This window comes from Oryctolagus cuniculus, chromosome 5, assembly GCF_964237555.1.
Source record: "Oryctolagus cuniculus chromosome 5, mOryCun1.1, whole genome shotgun sequence".
Taxonomy (NCBI): Eukaryota; Metazoa; Chordata; class Mammalia; order Lagomorpha; family Leporidae; genus Oryctolagus; species Oryctolagus cuniculus.
The window spans coordinates 64,663,721-64,677,531 of record NC_091436.1 but is presented as its reverse complement, the minus strand read 5'-3'; the positions used below and the strand labels follow the sequence as shown (position 1 = coordinate 64,677,531).

General features: G+C 50.2%; 1 protein-coding gene across 3 annotated transcripts in view; it reads left to right on the top strand.

Moving 5' to 3' along the window:
* Positions 1-13,811, top strand: part of CRYBG1 (crystallin beta-gamma domain containing 1) — a 205,530-nt gene extending 191,719 nt beyond the window's left edge. For all 3 annotated transcript variants that reach the window (XM_070073735.1, XM_070073736.1, XM_070073738.1), the window contains 8 exons: positions 112-144; positions 1,044-1,156; positions 3,553-3,682; positions 6,440-6,579; positions 7,815-7,938; positions 8,336-8,494; positions 10,382-10,544; positions 13,225-13,811. In XM_070073735.1, the coding sequence (XP_069929836.1) occupies positions 112-144; positions 1,044-1,156; positions 3,553-3,682; positions 6,440-6,579; positions 7,815-7,938; positions 8,336-8,494; positions 10,382-10,544; positions 13,225-13,313 (951 nt within the window). In that variant the 3' untranslated portion in view covers positions 13,314-13,811. The remainder of the gene's footprint in view (positions 1-111; positions 145-1,043; positions 1,157-3,552; positions 3,683-6,439; positions 6,580-7,814; positions 7,939-8,335; positions 8,495-10,381; positions 10,545-13,224) is intronic.

The following is a 13,811-nucleotide window of genomic DNA, read 5'->3' as shown; positions in this document are numbered from 1 at the left end:
TACTCAGATTATTTTTAACAGTAATTGCGATGATCTGGGAGGGAAAAAAAAACTGCTTTCCAACATGTTTGTTCCATTCATTCCCTTTTTTCTTCCTTTCAACATTTTTAGGATTCTTTCAATGGGCCAAGGAGACGAAATCAGGTAACTTTAAAATATGTTATATTTTATAAATGGGAGGCTTCCCTTGAGGAAGCTGAACTTACATGTAAAACATCAGACATTTGAGACATTTTGCTAGTTTTATCCATTTTTATTCCTGAAAGCACAATTATATTTTAAAAATGGAATTTAAGTTGACTTTAATGCTTAATTGACAACACTGACTCATGTCTAAAGATTTCTGATAAAATGCTCATATTTAACATTGAACTTTATAGCATAACATCAAGTCAGAGTTTACATTAATAAACTAAAACTAATATTTCAAACAACAGCATGCAGTTCATCTGCTAAGTAGTAGAGTGAATTTTCCTGTTTGCTGTGTCTGCATCAAACATTTTATATGGTCTCACTCAAGCCCTTTGAATGCTGAGTCTTTAAATCCGCTGAAGCATTACATTTGTTACATGGGCCTTTTACTGGAAGTGTTCAGCCAGCCATAATTACAGGGGCACAGCCACCACCCGCAGCCTCCCGTATGGGCAGGTACAACATTGTCATGAGTCAGCAAGTGTCTTCCATTGAGAGAAGACACCGATACTACCTGTTTCCAAAACAGGGATCACTGCTAATGTGAGGACTGGGGACCACGGCAAAGCTTTAAAGTGGCTCACGGCTTGTTAACAAGAGGGTGTTCCACTGAAAGTCGCTTCTGTTGTTGGCTTGTCCTTTGATGCCTCTGAATTAAAACAGCCATGAACGGCGCAGCCAGCGTGTTTCTAACTGGTCATTAGTGCAGAAACAGAAAAGTGCAGCATTCATAAAATTCACACCAAGTTACCACGATGAGCGCTAACACGGCACGGGAGGGTCATCATTTCACAAGCTGTAGTTTGCGACTTTAGGAAAATCATTTTGTGTGTGTTTCTGCTTTCTCAAAGATCCACTTGTTTTCGGAGCCACAGTTTCAAGGTCACTGTGAAATTTTTGAAGAAACAACAAGTCAAATTGACGACTCATTTTCTACCAAGTCTTGCAGAGTTTTAGGAGGCAGGTGAGCAACACAGTGGTGTGACAGAGCCAGACCTCTGGGGTAAGAGAATTCCCACGTCGGCAAGAACCTAGGGACACCCATTGAGTGCCTGGCCCTCTGCAAATCCACCACCTTAGCTGGAAAGTGTGCTTGAAGTCACAAGACATATGGGTGCCAATGTGGGTTGGGGAAGCTGAAGATCACCTCCTTGTGCAATGGAATTCAGGCCACGATTTTTTTTTTCCCTTTAAAGATTGGTTTATTTATTTGAAAGGCAGAGTTACAGAGGGAGAGACAGAGAGAGAGATCTTCCATCTACTGGTTCACTCCCCAGATGGCCACAACAGCCAGGCCAAAGTCAGGAGCCTGGAATGCCATTTAAGTCTCCCAAATGGGTGGCAGTGGCCCCAAGCACTTGGGCCATCTTCTGCTTTCCCAGGTGCATTAGCAGGGAGCTGGATTGGAAGCAGGGCAGCCGAGACTCAAACCGGTGCTCATATGGGATGCCCACGTCACAGGCGTTGGCTTAACCCACTGTGCCACAGTGCTGGCCCCAGACCAGGTTCTGTGCTCTCTACACACTCCATCATCTGTAACGGGAGAGCTGCACTCTAGATATTTGCTAAGGTTCCTCTCCAGGAACCTTCGCTTTTTTTTTTTTTTTTTTTAAAGATTTATTTATTTGAAAAGCAGAGATACAGAGAGAGAGGGAGAGGGAAAAGAGAGAGAGAATATCTTTCATTTGCTGGTTTACTTCATGGATAGCCAGGGCTGAGCCAGGCCAGTTAGGAGCCTGGAATTCCATCTGGGTCTCCCACGTGGACGCAGGAGCCTAAGCGTTTGGGCCATCTTCTGCTCTCCCAGGCACATCAGCAGGGAGCTGGCTTGGACGTGGAGCAGTTGGGACTCGAACTGGCACCTATTTGGGATGCCAGTGCTGCAGGCAGTGGCTTACCCACTACACCACAGCGCTGGCCCCCTAGATTTTCTTTTAGACAGGTAGCTAGGAATAGAATGGGCACGCTGCATGATTGGCTAGTGAAGATAAGTCCATGGCTGGAGGGCAGTTGGTCTCCCCGGGGCTTTGTGCTGGGGAGGAGAGCCGGGTTGGACTGGGAGGGGATGGTGGGATCAGGCTGTAAGAATCCCCCAGGCGTGTTGAATTTCGATGGATGCAGTAGAAAACAAGACAGGACCGGCAGCGGGCTCAGAGGGCCCTGCAGAACAGCGCAGTGGGACAAAAGCTCCAGTACAAAAGGGAGAGCCCCAGGCTAAGGGAACTTAGGAACCCTTAGGAGCACTCCGTGCCTCGCACTGATAATAACAGTATTGGTGCCTTTCATCATGGAGGTTTGTTCTTAAGATTTATTTACTTATTTGAAAAATAGAGTGACAGAGCAGGAGAGACAAAGAGAAATTTTCCATCCACTGTCTCACTCCCCAAATTGCTGCTAACAGCTGGGGTTGGTCTAGGCCCAAGCCAGGAGCCTGGAACTCCATCCTGGTCTCCAGCATGGGTGCAGGGGCCCAAGCACTTGGATCATCCCCTGCTACCTTCCCGGGTGCACTAGCAGGGAGCCGGATCAGAAGTGGAGCAGCTGAGAGTTGAACCGTGAAGCTGGCTGCAATCAGAGGTCTTTATGGTCCACAGAGCACTGTCCCACCATGTAGCCTTGCACAGGGACTGAGCACTGGTTTTGCATTCAGACACTGACTAGAGGTAAAACTTCACACCTCTCCACACAGCCCAGCTCCTCTTTATCCCGCCTACCCTGCTTCTTATTCTGGCCAGACTTCCAGAGAACAAGGAGCTGGGTTTGTTCTCTGCTGAATCTCTGGCCACAGAAAAGTACCTGCTACACAGTGGGTCCCTAGCAAGCATGCGTTGGGTTTGGACAACAGAACACAAGGCCCTCTGGAGAGGCATCACCAACCCAGCTTATCCTTCCACGGGAGGCCTGGAGAGACCAAGCCCCTGGGATGTCCTGGCTCCTGGCCCAGGGCAGAGGGGCTGGGAGTGTTCGGAGGGTCGGGGAGGAAAGCAGCAGGCCCTGATGCCCGAGTAGCTACAGCAGTTGCAGCAGGTGGTTCTTCAAAACGAACTCGAGGGCTCGAAGCAACCTTGGATGGCAGCCTGGTAGCAGGTTGAGAGGAGCAAGGCAGGCGGCAGGTGGAGAGGTAAAAAGTGATTTCGTGGAGAGGTTTTACTTCCCAAATGCAGAGTTAACTGACTTGGCGTGTTAGTTGGTCACAAGATGAAATGCAGTAAGTATGTACGTACGGATGTTTCTGAAGAGCGAGCCCTGATAGCCACAAGTGTTGTACTTAAACTATAGCGAGCTGTCCCTAAAAACGCGTGCGCCTCACAGGAAGTACTCAAGTTGCATACTCAGTGTGTGTGGCTTTTCCTCCCGTAGCTGGGTTGCCTATGATGGAGAGAACTTCTCGGGCAATCAGTATGTGCTGGAAGAAGGTCACTATCCTTGTCTCTCCGCCATGGGATGCCTGCCCGGAGCAACTCTCAAGTCCCTCCGTTTTATAGATGTTGTAAGTATGCCGGCCTGAACGGAGCACTGTGCCAGCGGGTGGGTCTCGGAGCAGGACCCCAGCAGCAAGAACCTGTCGGGGTGAGAGCTGGACGCAGAGGGAGCACAGCTGCCGGGCGCTGCCCGTGCTGTGCCGTTAGGTCCCTGCCCAACTTGAGCGTCACAGATGTTCCTGCCGGCTGCTTCCCAGCCCGGGGGTGGGGTGCTCCGCTAGCTCTGGCCCCCTCCCCACTTCCATCCCTCTCCCCTTCACAGGCACCCATTCTGATGTGTTGGGATACAGCTTGGGTATTCTTGCCAAAGATATTTTCTAAAAACTGTATGTTGGCTTTTAATTCCTATAAACATTATGCTACAGTTCTCATTGCATTATAAACGTAACTGAATGCTTGCATTAACCACTTTTTAAGTTCTGTTTTGCTCTATGTATGTTTATTGATTCTAACTGGCACTAATACCTAGCCACCCTGACTTACCCAGGTAATCCTCAGATGTGTGTCCCTAGGGACCTGCATGGGTGGCTTGGGGCCATGGAGGTGCTGGATTTAACGTATATGAACAGGCAATTTCAGTGTCACCAGCTCCCTCCACTGTAGACTCCCAGCGGTGCTGCCCGTGGGTTCCTGCTTCCCACACTGTCCCCACGTTCTGTCCTCCTAATTTCAGTTTGATAGAATGAGTAGCAGGTTACCACCTCACCACTGGGTCAGTTTGTGGGTTAGAGATCTGTAATCCCTCACCAACTCTGTTTATCACGTGGGCTAATCCAGAATATGGTGCCTCCTTGTGGACAGAAAGCTCTGATAGTGTCAGCGCAGTAATCAGAGCAAAACTGCAAGAGAACACTCAGAAGTTGCAGTCTGGGTATGTCTGTGGTTTTTTCATAAAAAACCTTAAGCGTATGTAATTGGTGATTTTTGTTTTGGGCCTGCCTGTTTAACTGAAATGCTGCCGAGGCAGGAAAACAGCAACAGGCACAGAAAGATGTGATAAACTTCATCAGCTTATAAAGAATGCTGTAAGGCTTTAAGCATTTTTTATTTAATTTTACTTGAAAGGTAGAAGGGGAGAGACAGAGATACACACAGAGGGAGAGAAGCCTCCCGTCCGCTCAGCTGGGCAAGGCTGAGGCTGGGAGCTCAGGCTCCATCTGGGTCTCCGGCACGGGTGGAGGGACCCTACTGGGCTATCACCCTGCTGCCTCTCAGGGTGCACATTATCAGGGAGCTGGAGCTGGAAGCAGAGGCTGGACCTGCACCCAGGAACTCCAATATGGGATGTAGGCACGCCACGTGGCATCTTTTAAGATTTTATTTATTTGAAAGGCAGAGTTGAGGGGGAAGGGGAGGGGGAGGGAGAAGGGTCTTCTATCCACTAGTTCATTTCCCAAATAGCCTCAATGCCAGGGCTGGGCCAGGCGAGAGCCAGGAGCTTCTTCCAGGTCTCCCCCATGGGTGCAGGGGCCCAAGCGCTTGGGCCATTCTCTGCTGCTTTCCCAGGGGCATTACTAGGGAGCTGGATTAGAAGTGGAGCAGCCAGGATGCGAGCCAGCACCCATATTGGATGCCAGCGCTGTAGGCAGAGGCTTAACCCACTGCGTCATAGGGCCGGCCGCCTTTTCAGGTTCAGGTTAGGAAGTGAGGATCATACCCATACAGGGACTGTTCCTCTTGAATTGTGACTCAGTCCTTCAAAATTGTGTGGCTGATTTCTGATACTCACGGTGAGCGTCTGGAACATTTTTCACATGCCATCTCTGAGGAAAGAGCGTGGTCGTACAAAGCAGAGCCGCTACCACGCTGATTGGTGTCTCCTGGGTACGTTCTCTGTCGCCTGTCCCCACCGCCCTTCCCTTCGTGTCGCCACACCACAGCCCCGCCGCTAAGCTTGAGGCAGGCAGGGCAGTCCCCGAAACCCCACGTGCTCTCCCCACCACTGCTCTCAGGACTGCTGTCTGTAAGGGCACAGAAGGCTCTGTAATTGGAAAACATAAGCTGCCAGCTTCCCGTGTTTCTGAAAGTCCGTGAACTTTTTACACTGCTGTCTTCTTGAAAATGATTGACAGTTTGAACATGGGGCTCCTACCTCGTGGTGACGCCTGCAGGAAGGTTTGGAAGCATGGCTTTTACAGAACCTTGTCTTGCTGATAAGTCAAAGGAGACAATAACAACAACAAAACATTTGAAAATGGGTACAGGGCGCCTTGAGTTGGCACCATCTGTCTGCCCCCAGGCCACCAGACCCTGGCCTGCTGCAGTCCTCTGGCCCTTGCTTTTCATATCCATGGCTTTCCAGCCTCTGTCCCCATGAAAACAGCCAAGTCCAAGAGAAATTCCAAAGGAGTTCCTGGCTCCAGCCTGGCCCAGCCGTGTCTGTGAGGCCATGTGGGGACTGAACCAGCAGATGGAAGATGTCTCTCTCCCCCTCTACCTGAATTCCTCTGTCTTAGGCTTATCTTTCAAATAAATACAAAAATAAATTGCGTTGGACAGGTTGATATTCCAGAAACACTCCCATTTTTTGTGCCCAGGTATTCCCTCCTGGGCTGTGACCCTAACCCCACACACCTGCCCTTCTGCCCTCCAGCCTGGTGCTCTGCGGCCTCGGCGCCTCTGACGGTCCTGGGGAGGGAGCCCGGGCATGGGTGGAAGCAGGCGGAGCTGGTGCTCCTTTCTTCCAACAAGGTGGTTTTCTCCTGGGTATCCATTAGATTTGTGAGCAAAATGAGCAACAGAACATTGCTTTTGCTCCCCGACAGGAATTTTCTGAACCGACGGTTATTCTCTTTGAAAGAGAAAACTTCAAAGGAAAAAAGATTGAACTTAATGCAGAAACGGTTAATCTCCGATCCCTGGGATTCAACACGCAGATTCGCTCTGTTCAGGTCGTTGGTGGCATGTGAGTGACGTAATTCCTTGTTGACTCAATAAAGCAGGTAGTTTCTTTAAATCCCATTTGATCAGGTTTCTCTCTTGCATTACTTTAAACAACTTGACATTTTAACACCTTATTTTCTGTAATAGTTAATAATGATGCACCTTGGTAGTAACTTCTCCCACTGGGCAAAGCCACGTTTAAGATGCCTCTGTCTCCTTATTCAGTTTTCTAGCTTTTTTTGGGTTAAGACCTTGTCTTTAACGGCTTCCAAAAGTCCCTGGGGGAATGCTTTGTACCCAGGTGCTCGGCAAATGTACTGAGCGCTCTTTTAGCAAGTAAGAAAGAGCTTAATTTTTAAGTCCTTTTGAAAGATGAAGTCCTTTGATTTTGCAGTTCAGACTTGAGATTTTCCTTTGTGTAGGAGCGACTGCAGGACAAATGATTAAAGGTCAACCTGGGAAGATTTTTTTTTTCTTAGCATTAATAATTTTGAAATGAGTCAGATATAAAAATGAGTTAAGCACCATCGATGCATTAAGTGTTTTCAAGAAAGTAGTTTTCTTTTACTCACCACAAACTGGGTGTTGTCGGCCTGTATTTATCAAATGTTGCAGAGGAACTTGGCCATTTAACAGCACAGTTCTGGAACGTCAGGGTGGTAGAATTATGGCTGACAGTTTTCCCTAAATGACCACACTGTAGAATTGCAGGATGCAAGGCAGAGCGCCTTCTCCCTGCAGTGTGTTGCGTCTGGGCAGGAGGGAGGGTCCAGGGCTGCTCCCAGCGGTCCATGCCGGAGCCCACACCCCCCATGTGTGTGGCCCCAGCACTTCTGGGTGGAAGGGACCTGAGTCTCCAGGGTTTTCCAGATTTAAAGGTTACTCTCATTTGAAACAAGAAAAACTACTTTCTATTTAGTCCTCATTTCCATGTACCTTTGTGAATATTAACTGTTTAAATGACTTAGTATCCATTGTTACAACTGGAGGTGTTTTATGAACAGTGCGTGCAAAGGCTGGGGAGTCCCAATAAAACTATCTCTGTGCTTTATTGGAGGAAAAAAAACTTACCTATTCCTCTTCAAGAATGGATCTTTCTGCTAAAAATATGCTATTTGTCAAGAAGCAGTTGCTGGGAGTGTCCCAGGAGATGGGGTCGTTCAGTCTAGAAATTGCAGGCAGTGGGAGAGAGAGTGCGTCGGGTCCACTGCTGAGTGGGAACTGGCGCTCACTGTGGCCGCCGGCTTCGTTTTGCAGATGGGTGACTTACGAGTTCGGCAACTACCGAGGCCGACAGTTCCTGCTGTCCCCCGCTGAAGTGCCTAACTGGTACGAGTTCAGTGGCTGTCGCCAGATCGGCTCCCTACGACCTTTCCTTCAGGTATTTCCTCCTCCTCCTCTTGCCTATGCAAGGCAGCGCGTTAGCACCAGTGTCAACTCCGCCATTGGCCTCACCTCCCCTTCTCCCGCGCTCCCCTCCCGAACGGGGGGGGGGGGGGGGGGGGCTGCTGCGGGCGAGGAGCCGTGTGGTTGCTCCAGAATCTATGCTGTCCAGCCATCCCATGCCCTGGCTTGTCCGCAGACAAGGCCCTACCCTGGGCCCCTTGAAATTGCTTGTCAGATGACCTCACTGAGGAAATCCTGAAGCTGCTGTGGCGGCTCCTGAGTGTGGCTGTGCCTCACCGAGCCCGCCCGCCCGCCCGCGGGGTCAGCGCCTGCCCTGCGCCTTCCACGGCGCAACCCGCCTCGGACTTATCACTGGGATTTTTGTCTTCTAGAAGCGGATTTATTTCAGACTTCGAAACAAGGCCACAGGGTTATTCCTGTCGACCAACGGGAACCTGGAGGACCTGAAGCTCCTGAGGGTCCAGGTCATGGAGGACGTCGGTGCTGACGATCAGGTCTGGGTATACCAGGAAGGCTGCATCAAGTGCAGGGTGAGCGCGGGGTTCCAGGTCTGCCGGGGCTTCTGCCGGGGTTTCCGCCGGGGCTGACTCGTCCTGCAGCAGGCTCTTCACCTGTCCTCGGACACGTGTGCTCTTGCACAGTTCCTGCAGCACTCGGGGAGAGAAACTTGAAGTTTTTGTGTGTTTTTTTGTTTGTTTGTTTGTTTTTGGTTTTTTTTTAATGAGAATATTTCCTGGTTCTGGTAGAACGAGTCTAGGAACTTAAAAGGAGGTCAGTCCAGTGAGAATATTTTTATCTGTTATTGATTTTTATGTAGCAATAGAAAAAGGAAGTTTTTCTGTTGCCCTTCCACTTTTCCTTAACCCCCCCACCCCCAGCACAGTGAATGAAAGCCCCTCTTGGGTCTGCCTGTGCTTTTGGAGAACCCCACGGCAGGGAGAGGCGGCGAAGATACCCGCAGGCCCCGCGCCGCGCACGCCGCCCACGCCCGGTGCTCTCGCGCTGCTGCAGAGTTGGGACAGGCCCAGCTCCTCGAGCTCCACGCCCACTGGGACGGGCGCTGCAGAGCTGAACGTGATGAGGGCAGGCCGCGCTCCCGCTGGGGCTCTCTTTTACGGCATGCTTTTCATGGGCTGCCAATGTTTAAAGACGCAGTGCGCCATGAGTCAGCAGACGGGAGACGGCCCTGGGAGAGGAGCACGCCTTGTTCACTGAGCCTGACCCGGCTGGAGGGAGACGCGTCCTTGCAGCAAACAGACGTACTGTCGGGGCACGCGAGAACACACAGCGTGCCAACCTCAAACAAGTCAAGAGAGTGGGGCCCGCCAGCGGTTGCTGACAGACGTCCTGGTGATTTACGTAACCACTCGACCGACCGAGGCGGAGGAGTGCGGGGTCACGGGCCCTCGCGGGGTTTGGTCTCCGTGTAGCACAGCACGCCGCGAAGAAGCGTCTCTCAGCACGTGGTGCCCCACACGTGCCGACCCTCGGGTTAAGGGCAGGTTGAGGGCAGGGAACGACTCGTAAACTTTTCATTAAAGCAGCCTCTAGTGAGTCTATAGTTTTAAGATTTATTTATTTATAAGTTGGAATTAGAAGAAGAAACAGAGATCTTCCATCTGCTGGTTCAGTCCCCAAATGGCTGCACCGGCTGGGCCTAACCCAGGCTGAAGCCAGGAACCAGCAGTTCCTTCCAGATCTCCCACGTGGGTGCAGTGACCCAAGCACTTGGACCATCATTCGCTGCTTGCCCAGGCGCGTTAGTGGAGCAGCCGGGACTCAAACCTGCACTCATTTGGGATGCTGGTGTGAAGATGGTGACTTGACCCACTGAACAACAGCACGCACCCCTCCCCTCTCTCTCTCTTTCTTTATAGTTGGGTAGCATGGCTATTTAGGAAAATTTAGGCATTTCTCCTGAAGAAGGGACAAGAGATGCCAAAAAATGCAGTTTCAATCTTGAAATGATAAAATGCCCTTTGGCCATTCTGCTGCTACAGGGTTGAAGTGCAGTCACATACCGGACAGGCAGTCTGGCAGAGGTGATGGGCCCGGGAGCCCGGGGGGCAGGCCTAGCCTTGATCAGATTCTTCTGATGGGGGAAGTTACCACAAAGGGTAGCTGCAGCATCCCGAGGCTTTTCTCACCACTAGACAGGGAGTCTTACCAAAGGCAGAGATCCCTTATGATGGACAAGTATTGAGAACTTGCCGTCACTGATGTCATCGAAAGTTCAGGGCATAATGTTGGATGTCTGGTTCCAGTTCCCCTCACCGAAAGCTGAAGTGTCTAACGTGGGCCATGTGGAGCCAGGGACCGGGATAACTGTACAGATCAATTTAACGAGAGGATTGATTGCTATGAGACTTAAATACGTCTCCACTGCTAAGACGCATCTGGTTGGTTCCTCTAAGCAGATAGCGGAAGACTGCTGCCTGACCATTGTGGGCAGCCTGGTGACATCTGGCTCCAAGCTTGGCCTGGCCCTCGACCAAAACGCTGAGAGTCAGTTCTGGTGCATGAAATCCGACGGCAGGATCTACAGCAAGTTAAAGCCAAATTTGGTTTTGGATATCAAAGGTAAGAATGATGTTTGTTTTCTTTATTATAACGTGCCTTTCTTGAATTTAAAAAAAAAAACTTAACTTTTGAAAATCGTTAGTATCTTATTATTCGTAACAGCGAGAAAGACACTACGTGCCAGCCCTTGTTTGTAGCACTTGACATGTATTATCCCCTGTGCTCCTCACAGCAGGCCGAGGGCCCAGAGGCAGGAGTGAGATTTTGGCTGAACTTGTCACCCTAACACCCTTGGGCTCTAATAAACTATGGGTTTTACTATAAGGGCCGTGATCTGGCTCAGCGAGAATAGTTGAGGAATCGGTGCCCCATGGGATGCTGGCAGCTTTACCCATTACGCCACAATGACAGCCCCTCTTCTTGAATTTTTTCAACATATATGAGGAGGGCACTTCAAAAACCTTGTGGAAAATAGAATTAAGAGGTTTATTTTCGTGCAAAACATTTTGAAAACCCATGCATAATGTTTTCATCAAGTGTATTTCCCATGAACTTTTTGACAACTCCCATATGCATGTAGTTCAGTTAAAAAATATATTTGAGAAGCAGAGGGACAGAAACAGCGAGAGTGTGCTCCCATTTAGGGAGAGTTTACTCCCTAAATACACCACACGATCCAGACCTCTCACATGGGAGTCAGGAACCCAATGACTTGAGCCATGACCACTGCCTCCCAGTATTTTGCAGCAAAATCGGGTTGGCATTGTAGTTTCTGACAGCAGTCCCAGCTGCTCAACCTGCTGATCTACCTGCGAAGGCAGCGGCTGATGGTCCAGGTGCTTGGGCCTCTGCTATACAGCTGGGAGACCTGGATGGAATTCCTAGCTCCTGGTTTCTACCTGGCCCAGCCCTAGCTGTGGTGGCCATTTGAGAAATCAACTAGTGATGGAAGATTCTCTTTCTGCCTTTCAAATAAAAAATTCCTACAACATGCCAGAGGCTCCCAGCATAGGATCCCCCCCCCCCTCCTTGCTACACTAGGAGTGGGCCAGAAGTAAGGACACCTGGTTTCTAGTCTTAGCTCCAACTTAGTGGGGCTTTAGGAGGTGGTCTCTTTAGGGCTGCACTTGGGAACTCCAAGCTGTAAGTTCTAATGCATAATAATCCTTTAGTTATAAATTAATCAAGTCCTCGTTCATTTGTGACCACTGTCTCTGGTAGCTACGACAGTCAGTTTCTTGTTGAACTGAGTAACTTTCAGAACGCTGGAGAACGGTGCCATCTTGTGGACATGAGAGAGTAGGGCCACGCGCCCCACACAGCCGCGCGAGGGGCGAAGCACGCCTCTGCTCACACTGCTGAGCCACCTGTTCCCTGCTAAAACTGCCTGGAGCTCGAGCTGATCACGTTCTGTCCCTTCCAGCCATCTCCTGTGTTTGCAGAATGAGCTGTTTTGGCAAACAAGTTGTATTCCAGACGCCATACCTTGTAACGACAGTAGACACTGACTCATGTTCATTTTAAAAAACATCAACAGTCTGTGACGACTTAGGTCCTTCCTTTTTAAAAGCAAAAGACTGAATCAGATTATTTCTCATGCACTTCCTCGTCTTCCTGTTTCTAATTAATGTGATGTATACAAAAAGGATCGTAAGATACCTTACTCTTGAAGAATGAAGAGACATTTTGCCCTTCAGATAATGAGCGTATCTTTCAAAAAAAAAAAAATATGGAAAATGTAATTAAAAGTTTTGGTGCAAAAAATTTTAAAATCCGTGCATACAAGGAGTCTTCAAAAAGTTCATGGAAAATCGGTCTCATGAAAAACCTGCATGGATCTCAAATTCAGGAGGGGTTTTCCACGGGCTTCCTGAAGGGCCCCATCCTTCCTGTAGCCCCAGTGCTGTCCGGGGGTGTGTGTGTGTGGGTGAGTGATGTTGGAGAGTTGGAGAGTATGGCGGTGGCAACTTTCCTGTTCCCACGGCACCTGCACCTGCACCCACACCCACACCCACACCCACCTGGGTAGAGGCTCTGGGTTACCAACGATACAAACCTGCTTCTCCCGAGAGGCTTACACAAGAGGATTTCCTCCGCCCATCTTCAGACCTTGGGAGTTCATGAAGGTTTGTGTTTATTTCTTCTTGGCCTGAGGCATCAATTTAATAGCAGTCACACCCTGTGTCTACACAGATCGGTGTCAGAACCTCAGAGTAGAGGCTAACGCTAAAAAAAGATACGGTCTCTGAAAGGAAAAATTGCTCGGGTCACCCTTTGTTCTCGTGAGTGATGCTTCCCCGTCCACAGAAGCCTCGAGCTGTCTTTACCTGAAGTTCCCAGTAAGCAAACCTGGCAGGAGACGGCGGCGGAGTTCCCGATGCCCGACTGATGGCGCAGTGGCACTCAGCGTCTTCAAGGCCACGAGTTTGCGTGCCGCCAGTTTCCGCTGCTTTCCACCCCTCCTCCCTTCCCATCTCTGCCTGCTCGGCCGGCCTTTGCCTCATTGGCACCCAGCAGCTCTGATCCTGAGTGCATCTTGGTCCCTTCTGCTCCCTCCTCCGTCTCTAAGCTGTCCCCCGCACCCCCCAGTTTCAGGAACCTCATGAGAGAGCGTGGGCCTGAGCAGACTGGTGCTCCCCGCCCCCTGCGTGTTCACACCCTGTTGGCTGGTGCTCGCTGGTACTGTGGTGACTGCCCCCCTCGCGCACTTCCCTTCACTGTCTCCCTTCTTCCCTTTCAGGGGGTGCACAGTATGATCAGAATCACATCATCCTCAACACCGTGAGCAAAGAGAAGTTAACACAGGTGTGGGAGGCCATGGTCCTATGACCTTGGGCAAGGAACGCAGGAGGAATCTTCCTGGAGGCCTGTCCGGTCACCTCATTTAAGACTCACAAAAGCACGAGGCCCACAAAGAGCCGAGTGGAAAGCGAGACCCGGCTCCTTCAGCAGCCACGAGCTCAGTCTCAGTGAGGCGGCGCGGCGGGGAGGGCGTCCGGCTCACCGCTTCCGAGGCCACCACCGCGTGAAGCCAGTCGTCTGCCTCTCCTCGCGGGAGCTCCTCCCTGGCAGCTCCTGGGGGCTTTGTACACACGTCACTCCAAGATTTCAAGACCACGTACCTGTCTCAGTGACCTCCAGACCCCCGAGGGAAGGGCCATAGTGGCCTGCAAGTTTGGTCAGTGGCCTTACTGTTTACCGGGACTATTAATTATCTTGTATAGCAAAGTAAGGAAGCCTTAGATACTCATATTTTAAGGAACTCAATAAAATCCAACAAAATCCTATTTTCTTTCAGGTAATATTAAAAACCTATACATTTACAAA